At 53.6% G+C, this 16,716-nt stretch overlaps 1 protein-coding gene across 1 annotated transcript in view; it reads right to left on the bottom strand.

Annotated features, from left to right (window-relative positions):
* The window catches only part of Tesc (tescalcin), a 32,229-nt gene extending 15,797 nt beyond the window's left edge, over positions 1–16,432 (bottom strand). The window contains exon 1 of the mRNA XM_028765471.1: positions 16,187–16,432. Coding sequence (XP_028621304.1) covers positions 16,187–16,244 — 58 coding nt within the window. The 5' untranslated portion in view covers positions 16,245–16,432. The remainder of the gene's footprint in view (positions 1–16,186) is intronic.
* Positions 16,433–16,716: the final 284 nt, after the last annotated feature.

The following is a 16,716-nucleotide window of genomic DNA, read 5'->3' as shown; positions in this document are numbered from 1 at the left end:
CAGATACTTGATGCTCAGGGGCCTTCAAGTCCTCCTAGGGACCCTGTCCAGCTTAGGCCAAACAGTGACTGGACTTGGGGCCTGCTATACACACCTGCAATCACTTCATTCCCCGCCCCGCCCCTCCCTGCCCCTATCTCTTACTCTAGAGCAGCGGTTCTCAACCTTCGGTTCCTAACGCTTCGACCCTTTAACACAGTTCCCCACGCTGTGGTGACTTCAGACCATAAGATTATGTTTTCATTGCTACTTCATAACTGTAGTTTTGCTGTTATAAATCATAATATAAATATTTGTGTTTTCTGATGAGCTCAGGGGATACCTAGCAAAAGGTTGGTTCAACCCACAGGCTGAGAACCCCCGTTTTAGAAGCAGCCGATACCTGAGACCTAACAGTCCTCCCCATCTTGGAGTCTCCCCTCCCTCTACCTCAGGCTCAAGCCTTGTTCTACTGAAGAGTCCATCACACATGGTTCTTAAGCATCCCCGGCGGCTGCTGCTCACCAGGGAAGACAACAGAAGCCTGCCAATCTGAGCTGGGCACCACTCCAGCCGTTAGCTCATCTATCCCACACGGCACAGGCAGGCGGGGATGTGTCCCCACACCGTGCGTGTAGTCAGGAATGATAGGAAAGGCCAAGTAACATTCGAGACAGTATCTACCCTTCTAGAGAAAAATACAACCATGTACATCACCAGCAAGATAGCAAGCGAGCTGACCAGGGACCCAGAGCCAGTGAGCACGTAACAGAAAGGAGGATGAACACAGGATGTTTGCGGCAGGCCTGTGTGAAGCATCATAAACTGCAAACCACACACATGCCCAGCCACACCGGACCAGCCAAAGTACAAAAGGTCGAGGCAGCCAACGGATGGAACGGTATTTGGTAATGAAAGCAGATACCACGTGTAACACGGAACCAAAGGAACCAGGCGTGAAAGGGCGTGGCCATGGGTTCACGATTCTACCGGGGGCCAAAACTCATCCTCGGGAGACACTTGCCTACATTGTTAGCAGTCAGGGCAGTGGCTGTCCCAGGGGACAGAGTACTGTGATTGAGTGCGAGGGGCCTTGAGGGCAGAGAAGATTCTCTGTCTTGATGTGGGCACGAGTGAATCAGGGATCTCCTTGGATAAATGTGGGGCTTCATGCTTAAGGGTGACACACTTTTTCTTTCTTGAAACAGGGTCTGATGTCTCCCAGGCTAGCCTTAAACTTACTATGTGGCAAGAGATGAGGTCAAATTCCTCATCCCCCTGCCTCCACTTCCTGAGCTCGGGGATTACAAGTGTGTGCTGCCATATCCAAATTTCTTAGGAGCTGGGGTCGGAACCCAGTGCTCTGTGTGCTTTGTGATGCCCATGATTCACTAAAATACTTAATCCACCAACTTCAGAACTCTCCTCGGGAGAAGTGGATCCTGAAAATAAGAATCCGACATGTATGAAATATGTGTGTATGCATCTCTATCCCTGGTGCGTCCCTGGAAGTCCAGCAGCTAGCTCTTCTGGCCCAAACACTTGGGAAGAAGCAGAAGTGCTTCTGACCTGGCACTGTTTTCAAAACGTCTTTCTGGACCAAATCTGTAGTTGCTGTGTCTTTCATCTGACGGTCTATTGCCATGCTGGGTACCCTGAACTGTATCTATGCAATCCTCTGCAGAGAGAATCTCCTGTGTTCTGTGTGGAAGCTTCACCCGTCAGTAAAAAGCCAATGGCCTATCAGCTGAGGTAGGAAATAGGAGGTGGGAGTTCCTGTGGGGGAGAAAGGAACTCTGGGATAGAGTCAGGCCCAGGAACAGATTTACCCCAACTCCGAGGAGGAGACAGACGCATGAAACCACGTGGCACTCACAGAGCAAAATAAACAGGATAATTAAGTTACAAGTGAATCTCAGAACAAGCCCAAGCATTATTCATAAATAAAAAGTCTCAGAGTCGTTATTTCAAGAACTGGGGCATGGGTCGAAAAGCCCATGGTTACAATCCCCCTGCCTCAGTTGCATCTTCAGCCATTTCTTCAGCACTCATACTGGAAAGTGCAGAACTGGGTTACACCACAATTACTAGAAAACTCAGGCTCACTCTGTCTTGCGTGACATCCGTACCAGACGATGGTATACACACCCTTGCAGCCAGAACAAACCCAAGGAACACGGATGAGTATACAGAGATAGCCACAGAAGCTTGCCAGGCCAGTAACACAAGCTAGTAATAACCATACCATACCACTGGAGAGAGTGCCAAGCCCCCAGAAACCACAATCATCCTGGGTCATCCTTGATTTAGAATACTATATAGCCTTGAAAACATACTCAAGACAGAATCTTATGTGTCTCAGGCTAGCCTTGAACTCCCTATGTGGACTGCAAGCATACACTGCCACACCCGACTTATGTATTGCTGGGGATTGAACCCATGGCCTCCTGCATGCTAGGGGAGCACTCTACAAACTGAGAGACATCTCCAGCCCTTGAAAAACTATTCTGAAGTATCGAGAGTCAGTATTTAATGCTCCCGGCATGTCAAGGGGACCATCCAACTAGCCAAGACGATAATACGTGTAAGCACAGAGGAAAAAAGCATGACAGAGCTCGCCACCCTGGGACTCTAGCTTCCCCGTGTTTCCCAGTTTCTCTCTGTACAGTGCGTAGGCATCAACCATAATAACATTTCCTGGCACATGGCACCTGGCATATGGGACAGCAGACGCTCACAAAAATATTAATAAGTCATCCTTGGCTCAGTGCCGTGGTCTGGGTACATGTGGTCTTGTAAAGGACATAGTTCCCTTCCTTTTCTCGCTCCCTTTTTGAGACAGGCTCCCACGAAGCCCAGGCTAGACTCCAACTCACTTATATAGCCAAAGATGACCTAGAACCCTGATGTGTACCTGAGATCAGGGATTATGGGCATGAGCTGCCAAACCCAGTTTACGCTGTGCTGGGGATTGAACTCAGGGCCTCATGTTATGAGTCTGGGGGCATGGCCATGAGTCAGTGGGGGTGTGGTCATGAGTCTACCAAATGCTCTACTAATTGACCCATACCCCCAGCTCTTCACCCTGTACTATTTGAGACAGGGTTGTAAAAGTATTCGCCAGATGTAATTGTCATCTCGGAGGACTCACTTCTGAATAAGCTTACCCTTTCTAGTTCTTTCTGAACTCTGGCTGGCTGATTCAACTCAGCTGTTCTGGCTCACATTCCTCTCCAAGCTGACCGATTCAACCTATCCTCCCTCCCCCTGCCCCACCCCTGCTTCTCACTGAATTGCTCTGCTTGACCTCAAACTAACTCTGGCATTCTGTTCTAATCTTCTGTCTTCACCTACAACTTGTCTTGGTAAAACTGTCCCAGTAAAACTGCCTCCTCTTCCCTCCACCCCTGCTCCTGCTTCTCCCCCTCCCTCCTCCTCCCCCTCTCTCCTGCTGCTGCTTTCCAAGTAACCTCTCTTTCTTGTGCTGTTTTCCTGAGAGTTGGGTGTATCCTATCTGACTCATTCTGTCAAATCTTTCTCTGATTCATTACTTTGTCTGCCCCTCCATTAGACATCACTTTCAAACATGGCTGCCTCCTCCTTCAAACTAATTTTACCTTCATTGTTTGGCATTAAAGGTATGTGCTAAGGGTGTCTGTATTCCAGCCAGTGGGGTTAAAGGTGTCTCTGTATTCTAGTCAAAGGAGTGAAAGGTGTGTGTTAAGGGCAAGTCTGTATTCCAGCCAGATCCCACAGACCTAGGTGGTCTTTGGATGTGATTCCTTGACAGAGAAGTCACATTACTGGATTAAAATTCCTCTACACAGGGTCTCACTATGTAACTCACACTGTAGACCAGGTTGGCCCTGGTCACAGAGACCTACCTGCTGAGTGCTGGGTTCAAAGGTGTGGCCACTATGTCTGTGCTTCTGATAAGTGGTAAACTGTGCTTCCTGGAGTTTCTAATAACACTTGACCCACATCCAGGTGAAATTAATTTTAGGATTATACTTTCTTTAGTTCATGATAATCTAAAATACTACCAAGTCAACATGTAACCCACATAACGTAGTAACGAGGCCTCAGGAGGCCATGTGAATTCTGCACCTCATGTTTCAGTGGAAAGAGTGATGGGAGAGCTATTTCCACCCCTGGGGTGGGAGGGTCTGACTGATGGGGATCCCTGAAGCCTGGGACATGAAGCATGAGGGTCGGGGGGAACAGCTCAGGAGATGGCAGGGGGAGATTTGCTGGTTTCATCCATTTGGACATGTTTTAGAGTCTTCACCTTCAGGGAACATACGACTCCTGGCAAGATGGACTATACACTCAGTGAGGGCCAGGAATTGTGGGAGGCAGCAGGTGCAGCAAAGGAGAGAAGCAAAGGCCCCAGACACTGAGAGGCAAGTGGGCCAGAGGGGCCTAACCCTGCTCTCCGTGTGTGTGGGGGGGTGGGGGGTGGCGGGGGTACTCCCTAAGCTTCCCTACTCCCTGCTGTGTCCAGTTCACCTGAATATGGATGCTTGACAAGGACCAGCACAACCAAGTAGGACTGGGGACTCTTGGGGTACCCGGAGCTCTGTGGTTCAGCATCCCACAGACAGGGATGGGGCTCTGCCGACACAGGACTCCCCGTGTATGTAGAGATCAGCCCAGGCCAGCAGTAAGGAGAGGCAGCTTTGAGCCCCTCCTTAAGCAGTCACTGTTCTCCCGATCTGCCGATCTGCGCCTCCTACTCTGAGAAAACAATAACACCTCCCACCTCCTGGGAAATGGCTCCCATGGTGACAAGCCATCTCAGTGACAAACACCATTCACAGCTCTCCAAGGTGGCAACAGCCATGTCGCCCGCCTGTGGATGACTGTATGAAAGGAGAAATATATTGGGCGATGTCCTGATCCCAATCAAGACAGGCTGTGGGGACACTCACTGGCACACGGGGTGTTGACAACATCGTAGCCAGCACCAGAGCCACCTGGTCCACACCTGGTCTATATGTCAAGCAACGTACCAGGTGACTCCATAGGAATGGAACAGGACTCTTGCTGGGCAAGGGCCAGGAGGAGAGGGTAAAGATGGATAATGGGTGGATACAGGGTTGAATTGGGGGTGATGGAATGTTCTGGATATAGAGACGGTGGTTTAGAACATGAAATGCATTGAACCCAACTGAGCTGTTCACATCACAGCAGTTAAAATGGTGAGTGTGTATATGTGTGTACGTGTGTGTACATGTGTGTATGTGGGTGTACATGTGTGTATGTGAGTGTATGTGTGTAAGTGTATATGTATGTACATGTGTGTATGTGTGTACATGTGTGGACTTGTGGATACATGTGTGTGTATGTGTGTGTATGTGGGTGTACATGTGTGTGTATATGTGGGTGTACATGTGTGTATGTGTGTATATGTGTGGACTTGTGGATACATGTGTGTGTATGTGTATAAGCGTATATGTGCATGTTCATGTGTGTATATGTGCGAGTTCATGTGTGTACATGTGAGTTTATGTGTGTATGTGTGTGCGCTTGTGTGTTTACATGGGGGCATGTGGAAGGGGTGAGGTCAACATCGTGTCTTCCTCTGTCACTCTCAACCTTGGTTTTTGAGCCAGGGTCCGTCACTGTACCCGAGTTCACAGATTCAGCCTGCAGGAGGACTGGCCCTGGACCTCCAGGGCTCCTCCCCACTCTGCATCCCCAGTGCTGGGAACAGATGTACGTTATCACATTTGCCATGAGTACCCGGGATGGAACTCGGATCCTCATGCTCACAGGTGGCACTTTACCGACTGGGCCACCTCCTCGGTGCTAAAATGGTAAATTTCATGTCACATGAACTTTGGCTCCAATTGAAAAAAACAAATAAACAAACCAAAAAAAAAAATCGGTGTCTACTTAGCTGGATAGAGAAACGAGCCATTAGCCTGGCTGTGACTGGCTTGCTGCGCCGCCGCCGAAGCAACCCCAATCTTCAGGGCTGTTCTGCTGGCTCTGAGCTCCACAGGGAGGCCACCTGGGGCTCCAGACACAGCAGTGACTAATTCGGGGCTATGAAGGGAGAGAGGGAGGGAGGGAGGGACAGAGGCTGGGCTTCCGGAGCCTCCTCACAAGGGATCCTGTGCCAACTGCCCTCTCTGGAGAGCACCCCTCCTCTACCTTGACAGCCACAACCCCGGTACGCACACACCCTATTGCCATGGACTTTAAAACCTACCAAGGATGCACCTGGCCTCTTTGAAGTAGTTTATTCAAATCCAACCTGGAGCACAGACTTCAGGCAAAAGACACCAACTTCCCTGGACAGAGCTAGCCCGGGCCACGTCATCTCTGATACATCATCTATTGTCACCCCGGGGCATCGAGGGTCCCGCTGGAGACGCTGTGCGCTGCTTCTGTACAGAACACATCCCTGGGGTGTGTGGGGGAAGGGTAAACACGATAGGTGGATTGCCTTCACCCTGTCCTCCGACAGAGGAGGCAGTGCAGGGATCCGTAAGAGTGGGAGAGCGAAGCTTGGAGCACCACAGTTGGGCTGTGCCCGCCTTCCCCCAGCTATACTCTGCTCTTTACATTCGCCTTATAGCAGGAATAAAGAGAGTGACAGCCTGACTCAGGCGGGAGCTGAGCCAGGGCCGGCCAGGCGACAGCTCAACTCTCCGAACAGTGCAGTCAGTACACCCACTTGGCTGCTCGGGAGACAGGATCAGAGAGGCAGTGCGGCTCCCTGAGAGTCACACAGCTCTGGACACCGCAGGTAGGGTTGGTTCTTCCTGCCGTGGGCTGGGGGCACATTACATTTATGCGTTACAGCGGAGCCATTCAGAAAGGCGGGGGCAACCTCGAGCCACGCAGACCTTCAGAAAGCGGGCGTGATGCAATGGGCTCCAGAACAGCTCAGCCCCCGCCCTCAGAATGCTCTCAGCTAACTTATCCGAGGCTGAATCAAGCTGCAGAAACTTAACCTCACGTGCAACCACAATGGGAATGAAGTCTGAGAAGCTGGCCCAGCTTCTGAGAGCTAGCACGGGCTCCACCTGGCACTCCAAACACAGTGGCCGCTGGAGAAAACCAGAATCCACATAAATAACCTGCCAAGCTCAGAAGGGAGAGTGTTCCCTGAGCGGGGGCCTAGTTGCACACACCTATAAATCCAGCATTTAGGAAGCTGAGGCAGGAGGATCTCTAGTTTAAGGACAGCTAAGGATGTTGGACAAGATCCTGTCCCAGGGAGGGAGGAGGACATACCCAAATGCCAGAAGCAAGGAGGGACTGAGACCCCACAGTGTGATGAACTGAAGACGCCAGAGAGTGTTAGAATGCTCTCATGTCGATAATGGGGGCTTTAAACCCACTGAGAGAGCCACCTGGCCTTGGGTCTGAGTAAGCTCAAGGACCCCACAGAACACTGAAATGCAAAGGGTAGCCAATCCACATCGGCCCCAAACTGAGTTCATATAGGCAGTGTTTGCAGACTGGTGGGAACCCTGAGATACTTAACACAACAGGTGCACAGCACCCTGGAATCACTTCTGTGGCTCAGGACACACAGGAACCCTGTGAGAGGGAGGGATAGCCCCAGCAGAGGAGTCGAACTCAGGATCGGGCCAAACCACACAAATCAAAGCAGGGTATTCAAACTCTACCATGTGAGCCTGTAAGCAATTTGTAAGTAACTAGAATTTAAAAACTTTAGCGGGCATCTTGCTGTGATGAAACACCCTGACCAAAGCAACATGGGGAAAGAAAGGGTTAATTCAGCTTACACATCCACATCACGGTTCATCATTGTAGGAAGTCAGGACAGGAACTCACACAGGGCAGGAACCTGGAGGCAGGAGCTGATGCAGAGGCCATGGAGGGGTGCTGCTTACTGGCTCGCTCCTCATGGCTTCCTCAGCCTGCTTTCTTACGGAACCCAGGACCAGCAGCCCAGGGCTGGCCCCACCCACAATGGGCTGGCCACACCCACAATGGGCGGGGCCCTCCTCCATCAATCACTAATTAAGAAAATGCCTTACAGCAGGATCTCGCGGAGGACTCGGATTTGTATCAAGTTGATATAAAACTAGCCAGCACAATGAATAGATAAAGGCTGCAACCTGGCTGGAGAGAAAATTAGTGAATTGAAAGGCAAACCTAAAGAAATGATGCTGAACGGGGCTCAGAGCAACGAAGAAAACATGAAAGAAGGGTCAAGAGGTGGTCAGAAGACAACAAAAGATCCGACATATTTGTAACAGCAACCACTGAAGGATAAGATCACTCACCGGCTGGCGCACGCCTTTAATCCCAGCACTTGGGAGGCAGAGGCAGGCAGATTTCTGAGTTCGAGAGTTCGAGGCTAGCCTGGTCTACAGAGTGAGTTTCAGGACAGCCAGGGCTACACAGAGAAACCCTATCTTGAAAAAACCAACCCCCCCCCCCAAAAAAAATCACTCACGGGGTAGCAATAATTTTTTTGTGATAGAAGATATGAATCCTTTTTAGAATGAAACAGCATAATTTATTCCCAGGCAGGATCATATAAAAAAAACACTGACACAAATTTTAAAACAGAGGGAAAAATAGGTTTCAACAACAACAACAAAACCCCATTAGACAACAGAAATCCAAAACAGACTGGGAGTAGGGGATCATCCAGCAAGCTAAAATTTTATACCCAGCCCAATGTTCATTCATAGATACCAGCAGAAGAGAGTTCTGTTTATAATTCACAGACCCTTGAATCTATGGGAAATCTATGGGAAAAATTTATTAAATAAGAAAAGCAAATCCATAAGGAATAGTTTTTGCAAGAATAAATATTTGCCCAAAAGAATAATTAGCCAGGGGGCTGGGGAGATGGCTCAGTGGTTAAGAGCACTGACTGCACTTCCAGAGGTCCTGAGTTCAATTCCCAGCAACCATATGGTGGCTCATGACCATCTGTAATAAGATCTGATGCCCTCTGCTGATGTGTCTGAAGACCAGCTACAGTGTATTCATATACATAAAATAAATAAATCTTTAAAAAAAAAAGAATAATTAGCCAGTTTGCAGGCTTTAGGAAAAAAAAAAAACCCACCACGTAGCCAGACAAAATTAAGCACAAAGGGAGAGATAAATAGTTCACTTTTGGTCTGTCAAAGATAAGAGAGGTGACGATGTTATGGAATCTGGATGTAAAAATTTCCATGCAGGGCTGGCAAGATGGCTCAGAGGGTAGAGGCTCTTGCCGCCAAGGCTGTGTTGTGGGATATGCACCCACAGAAGCACTGACGTACACACATAAATATAATTTAAATCACCACTTACGTTGGAACGTGGCCAGGTGCAGAAGTTTATCACCTTGTAATTACAAAGACTTGAAAGCCTTGGACTGTGCATGTTTCAGGTTTGACTTTGTTACAGGTGAGGTGTCTTAAGGATGGGACCCAAGTCAAAACACCGAAGTGATTTTTATGTACTAGTTTGTTTCCAGGCAGGGTTGTATAAATCCCTGGTTGGCCTCAGACTCCTTAAGTAGCAGAGGCTGACCTTGAACTTCTGATTTTCTTCTCTCCACCTCTCAAGTCCTGGAATCACCATATTGGTTTTATTTAGTACTGGGTTATTTGGGGGCAGGCACGCTATGGACTGAGACGTGTGTGTGTGTGTGTGTGTGTGTGTGTGTGTGTGTTTATATTTGGATTTTCAAGACAGGGTTTCTCTGTGTAGCCTTGGCTGTTCCCAGAGCTTACTTTGTAGACCAGGCTGGTCTCAAACTCACAGAGATCCCCCATGCCTCTGCCTCCAGAGTACTGGGATTAAAGGGGTGTGCCACCAGTGCCCAGCATATATTTTTTAAGGCATCTGCTTTGTTTTGGTGGCGTTGAGGATGGATCCAAAAGTCTCCTAGTTAGGCATGTCCCCTACCACTGCGTTCCCCCCTGAAGTCTTCCTGCATGTGTCTTGAGCCCATCTGTCACATGAGGTCAGGGAGGAATTTTCCACTTGGGGTGTCGCACCAGTGCTCAGAAAGTTTGCATTTGGGAGCACTCTAGATCTAAGATGGGTGCTCAGCCCACATTTGCCGGGGGTGGGGGGGGCACCCTCTTCCAGCTGCAGCGCTTGTGGCAAGATATTCTCCCCAGAGGGCCTTGAGGCACAACCAAGCTCCTCTCGAAGGGGATCTGAGAGACTCAGCCTCATGGGCAATGCCTCTGCCTCCTGCCTCCCCTTCTAGAGGACCTAAGGCCCCTGTATGGCCTCGAACACTTCCTGTGGCCTCCCAAGTGGAAGGCCACTGCTGACAGCATGTCCGTCCGCAAAGGTCACGCTGCAGGGACGACAAAGGACCTTTTTGTCCTCGTGCATAAGGTAATGGCCACCACGGTGGAAATGCCCAGTCGACCTTCTGGCTTTATGAATTAATGATGAAGCTGGAGGAAGTGGTAAGCTGTCTGGCGCCCCTGCTCCTCCCTCTGGCCCTGGCCTGCCTTCTTCCTAGAGCAATGGGTCCTTCAGAGATGCGCAAACCTCACATCCCTTCGCTTAAGGCACCGGGGACCAAAGTGCTTTGAGGATACAGGAGCTCATCTGTGCACAGGGCACTGTCTGGCCTGTCATCCAGCCGTCTGGTCTGTGTCATCCAGCCGTCTGGTCTGTATCATCTAGCCGGCTGTATGCCTGAGCTCTGATTAACCTCCCTGCTACATCCGGGAGTGGGGGTGGAGGGGTGGGAGCAGCCGCTCAAAACAAAATAGCATGCCCGTACAGGGCTTGGGAGCCGGGTGAGAAGGGGCACCAGGAGACCCATTACTGCAGGTCTCTAGGCTGGCAACTCTAGAAACTGCCACCTGCTCCCCCACAGACAGCACAAGGTCCTCTTCAAAACAGATGTGAGCTACCCAGGAAGCCCCCAGGAGACAGAGGGGGTGACTCTCACTCCAATCTAACTGCCCATCAACAAACATGCAAGTTCTTGAACATTCTGTATCACTCAGAATCCATGCTATCAATCCTGAGGCCCAATGAACACAGTATACTAACCTGTGGCTGTAACATGCAGGCCTCTCCTGGGCATGCCAGGGACCCCTGGGGCTGCAGGCTCTGTCCTTTACCTCTGGGGTCTCTGTCTCCCTCCCTTCCGCTCCATCCTACCCCCCCCCCACACACACACATTTGAAACCTCACTAGAAGGATCTGCTTTGGATTACAATTCAGCATCTATGTGACCACGGGCAGTCACTTGCTAAGTCAAGCCTGTTTTGTTTATAAACTGGCCACTAGGATACTGGCCACTAGGATCGGGCCCTCATGAGCTTTTACAGGGAGTGACAGAGAATAGCCGCTGGGTGTGGTGTGGAACTCCTCTGGTCCCTGCACTCAGGAGGCAGATGCAGGAGGGTCTCTGTGTGTTCTGGGCCAGCCTGGTCTACAAAGACAGTCCAGGACAGCCAGGGCTACACAGAGACAAAACCAAAGGAATTGATTTAAATCTCTTCCTCCATTTTCTAGACACAGCCCAGTCTCAAACTCACGCTCCTTCTGTTGGGATGACAGGTGTGTGCCTGTTGTCACCTCCTAGGTACAAATGGCTTCGAATGTTCTTGTCCTGAGACCTTAGAGAGCTGCGGGGGTAAGCCCCCTTTTGTGAGGCTCCCGGCATCTGTTGCTGAGGAAGGTGGCTTTGGCTGGCTGCACTCATGCCTTAGAGGATGGCTGAGCACAGGTGTCAGCCCCACCCCATGCCACCCCCTGTACCTCAGGCCCTTGAGCAGCTGAAGGGCAGAGGACCCGCCCATCCTCTACCCTCATCCAGGGCCTGCAAGCATAGGAGGACAACGGGCTCCCTGACGATGAGGAAGGCCTCAGGTGCCATCGCTGGGAGGCTGATGAGGAGGGCCCTGGGTGCTAGGCCAGTCTGACCTACACACAAAGACTAACAGTTTGTTTTTAAATGGGGGGGTCGGGGTGCAACTAACTGGTGAAGCACTTGCCTAGCATGTGTGAGGACCTGGGCTCCAGCCAGAGTTCTACAATACAAAGAGGACTATGGCCCAAACAATGGCCTCCTCAGGGGTAGAACTCAATAGAAAAGAAGGAGGCCCCAGGCCCCAGCGGGTCTTCGCTCTCTCCTGGAGGGGAGGGTTTTGGTCTCTCTCTCTCTCTCTCTCTCTCTCTCTCTCTCTCTCTCTCTCTCTCTCTCTGTCTCTCTTCCATCTGCAGAGCCTCCATGACCTCATCCATGCAATGGGCCAGCAGCGTCCCCACAGGGCCCTGGAACAGGACCTGGTTATTGACTTCTGAGCTGCTCCTGGCGCCGAGCGAATGGCACAGGGCTGCCAATGTTGCCATAAAGGCCGAGTTCTGGCCCAAGGTTCTGTTTCTTCTGGCAGCTGCTTGGCCTCTCTGTAGGCCTGGAGACTGGAGGACAGACCCCCTGCCTTTTCCAGCATCTTCCTGTCTGCCTTCAATCAGGAGCCTAGGAGTGGGGCGGGGACTGGGGAGAGGTGGGAGCACCTCGGGCCAGCTCAGGATCCCGAGGGTCATGGACCTGGCCTGATGTCCCCTCCTAGATGGAAAGAGGATGAGGTCCTCAGCAGCTCGGGAACAGTCTAGGCGCTGAGTTGGCTCAGAGGGAGGCTTGAGACAAGAGTTGAGACAAGAGTCAATCAGTTCTCACTGTGGAGGGAGGCGGGTGCAGCCGTGGGTGTGCCCTGTGCGGGCGGGTAGCTCCTGAGTTCTCTTCAGGCATATTTGCCCTGGAGTGACTCAGCCTGGCAGGGACAGGGGGGTGGGGGTCGGGGAGGCAACCCTGGGCTCAGCGGGAGAGCAGCCAGGCAGGGAAGTTTTCTGGAAGGGAGCAATGGCTCTCAGGGCCCTAGATGGTGGTGGGAACTTTGTGCTGAAATCTTTTTTGTTTTGGTTTTTTGGAGACAGGGTTTCTCTGTGTAGCCCTGGCTGTCCTGGAACTCACTCTGTAGACCAGGCTGGCCTCGAACTCAGAAATCCGCCTGCCTCAGCCTCCCAAGTGCTGGGATTAAAGGCGTGCGCCACCACCGCCCGGCCCTGCCCTGAAATCATTTTTTTTTTTTTTTTTTTTTTTTTTTTTTTTTTTAAAGATTTTATTTATTTAATGTATATGATGAGCACACTGTAGCTGTCCTCAGACACACCAGAAGAGGGCATCAGATCTCACTACAGATGGTTGTGAGCCACCATGTGGTTGCTGGGAATTGAACTCAGGACCTCTGGAAGAGCAGTCAGTGCTCTTAACCTCTGAGCCATCTCTCCAGCCCCTGCCCTGAAATCTTAACCCAGGAGGAGGTGACAGGAAGATTCTCCCATCAATCAACAGCAAATATTGATCAAGATGGTGCAGAGCGGATCAACAGCAGAAAGGCCTGTGCAAAGGTCCTGGGGTGAGGAAAGGAAGGAAGAGCAATGCATTATGGGAAGTGGTTCCTGCCTCAGAGGTTACAGTGTGTGGTGGGGAACTCTCCATCTCGTAACCCTTCCCTCCTGGCTGTGGTGCTACAGGCAAGATGCTGTCTCTCTCTGAGCCTCAGTTTCCCTCAGGAGAGGAAATGGCCTTATCTCCTTCCCCGAAGATGTGGGTGAAGACCTACTGGGTGTTGTGTAAAGTTCTCAGTGCTGGTATAAGCAAGCCCCAGTGCAGTGGTGTCCCCCTGGCTGTCCAAAAGTTCTTGCATCATGGCCCTGTCCAATCCCATCCCACGCCCAGCACCTTCCTCGTTAATGTCACCTCCCAGGTTCACACAAACTGCTCAGAGGCGACGCCCAAGTGGGGCACTGAGGCCCAGAGGGTCAGTAACCTGCTGAAGGTCACACAGCAGGATTAAAGGGACCAAGACCTAGCTCAATGTGGCTCTGAGGGCTGGGCAGCTCTACTGCAATGCCCATCTGACAGGAGGGGAAACTGAGGTATGGGAACACAAGGGATGACCCCTGAAGTTGGCCTGCAGTGCAGCCTGAGGCTGGAGGACTGCTGTGTCATTGCCCATTCTCACTGAGGTGACCAACGGCCCACAGGGCCTTGGCACCTGCCAGTCGAATGTTCTGGTCGCTGTCACATGACTAGCTCCTCCTTACCTGACTAAACCTCCTCGCTCCTCTCTCCCTGTTGCTTGTTCCTGGATACATAACACCAGTGGGGTGGATCTGTGTGCTGTGCATCCTGCTTGGGGATATTGGCCTCTCTGGGTCACCTCCACATCCTCTAAAATCCTCAAAAACTCTAGTCCATAACCATCTGCCAGCCACCTTCAGGGCCTGTGGGACCCCAGGAAGCACTGTTCCTGGGGCGGGGGCAACCTCAGATTCCCCCCTCCGGCTCCCTTTAGAGTTGAATTCTGAGCCCAGGCAGCAAGTGAAGAAGCCACCCCAGCCACCTCCAGGCCGCCACTGAGCCTGAGCATCTGTCACCGTGGGAGGCTGGGCCCAGGAAACTGACAAGGTTCCCAGCATGCCTTGCGGCCCATCACTGTCAAACCCACAGCCCGCAGGAATTCCCCCAAAAGGCCCTGGGTGCTGCTCCGATGGGGATCCAACCTGCACCCGGAATCCCAGCTCTCTCCACACCAGCTGGGATGGCAACTGGCAATCGGTCAAACTGAGTCAGAGGTGGGCGGGGACTCCTGCCGTCTTCCATCACGTGGGCCTCAGGGTGGTAGGTTTATGAAACTTTGGGCTTGTGGTCAGTAAAATGAATTCAGAGAGAGAAATAACAAAAGTTGGGGAGGGGGCGCTGCCCTGCAGTCCCGGAACTGGGGAGACTGAGGCAGGGAGTGTCCCAGATCACAGCAGCCTGAGCCCCAAAGTGAAACCAACCGTGCTTCAAACAGCAGTGCCCACGGCGTGCGCACACTCACAATTACACAGCGTGCACGCACTTCTGTCTGCCTTCCGCACAGCGTGCACACACTCCCGCTTGCCTCGCACACAGTGTGCGCGCTCCTGGCTTTCACACAGGACGCACACAGTCAGTCCTGCTTGCCTTGAACACAGTGTGCGCACACTCCCGGCTTGCACACAGTGTGCATACACTCTAGACTTTCACAATGTGCTCACACTCCCGGCTTGCACACCATGTGCACACACTCCTGCTTGCCTCGCACACAGTGTGCACCCACTCCCGGCTTGCACACAGCGTGCACACACTCCCGCTCGCACACCGTTCCCCTTTCACGCGGTGCTTGCACACCCCGGGCCGCGCACCCACAGCCGGCTCTCGCCGGGACCGCCCCGACGGCGCGCGCCCTTAGCGGGTCGTGTAAACGACTCTCGCGGGTTCGCTGCCCACTCCACATACTGTGTGCGCGGTGGAGACGCTCAGCAGCTGGGGACTTTCTATGACTTCACTGGGCTCTGGGGAGGCGAGTGCCAGCCGGGTCCCCTTCTCGGGTGGGGCTGACTGGGTGTTCTCAAGTCAGCAGCAACCTCCTGCCGCAGCACTCCCCGGGGGTGCGCCAGCCTCCCATTCCTCAGAGGAGGTAAACTGAGACGGGAACTGACTGGCTCAAGGTCACACAGCCCTGGCCGAGCTAACGACCGGCTCTGTCCGGCCACGGAAGCAGGCTGCGCCCACGCCCCTGCCCACTCTCGCGCAAGTCCGGGTCCCCAAGTCGCTTCCGAGCCCGGGGTCAAGTGCGGGGCGGACGGGCGCTTCCCCCCCACGCGCGCCCCGCCCGGCCTCTGCGGTCCCGGGAGTGCGGGCCAGCTCGGAGGACGCTGGGCTCGGTGCCCGAGCCTGCAGCCGGGGGGCGGGGACGCACGGGGAGGCGGCAGGGTGACCCCCGCCTAAGGTCACCGCGGACCGCGCGGCTCCTCCCGGTGCCACCACTTCCAAACTTTCCTCCCGGCTCACCCCCAGCCGCAGACTTGCCGGTGCGGCGCGCGCTCCGAGCTCTCCCGGGCTGCCGGGGCGCCGGCTCTCGTAGCCGCGGCCACCTGCCCAGCTCCGCCCTGGCCGGGGGGAAGCTTGGGTCACATCGCCTCCGCGACCACCCTCTCCCCAAGGCCGGGGTCCCGGCCAACCCCTCCCGGCGGCGTCGCTCGCACGGCGGCTGGCGGGAACCCATCTAAAGCAGCCGGAGAGCGAGGCACAGAGAGGGCCGGCCACTAGCCCAAGGTCACACAGCGCGGCGGCGGCGCGAAGCCGGGGGGCATGCAGGCGACGGTCCCCGCCCGCGAGGGTGCCCGGCCCCCGCTTGATACTCACAGCCGGTCTTGCCCTCGAGCTCCCGCACCTCCTCGGACGCCGAGTGGGCAGCGCCCATGGTGCGCCGCGGGGCCCCCGGGCGCCCCACGCAGGCCGGGGATTGCCTGGGTTGCGCTGCGCTCGGGCCGGGTGGGGACGCGGGGACAGCGGCGCGGAGCCGGTTCCGCGTGGGGCTCGAGCGGCCTCTTATAGCGGCGGGAGGCGGAGCGGCGCGGTCCTAGCGCTCGCCCGCTTCCCTCGCGGCCGCGGGGGCGGGAATCGGGGGGGCGGGGGGAAAGAGACGACGCGGGTACGCCCCTGCCGCAGCTCCGCGGGATGAGCTTGCGGGCAGCGCGATCCGCATCCCTCCGGCCACTCTCCCGGGGTCCAGCGGCGGACCCCGGCGACCCGGACAGAGGAGAGCGTGCGAGTGAGCCCAGTCTGAAAGCTTCCCCTTCCCCGAGCCCTGCACCCGGAGGAGCGCGCGCGCCGCAGGTGACAGGCGTGGACTGAGTGAAGAAGGTGGGGTTGATGGGTTCCTGGGACCCGCT

This window comes from Grammomys surdaster, unplaced genomic scaffold, assembly GCF_004785775.1.
Source record: "Grammomys surdaster isolate TR1022 unplaced genomic scaffold, NIH_TR_1.0 164, whole genome shotgun sequence".
Lineage (NCBI taxonomy): Eukaryota > Metazoa > Chordata > Mammalia > Rodentia > Muridae > Grammomys > Grammomys surdaster.
This window is presented reverse-complemented; position numbering and strand designations above follow the sequence as displayed.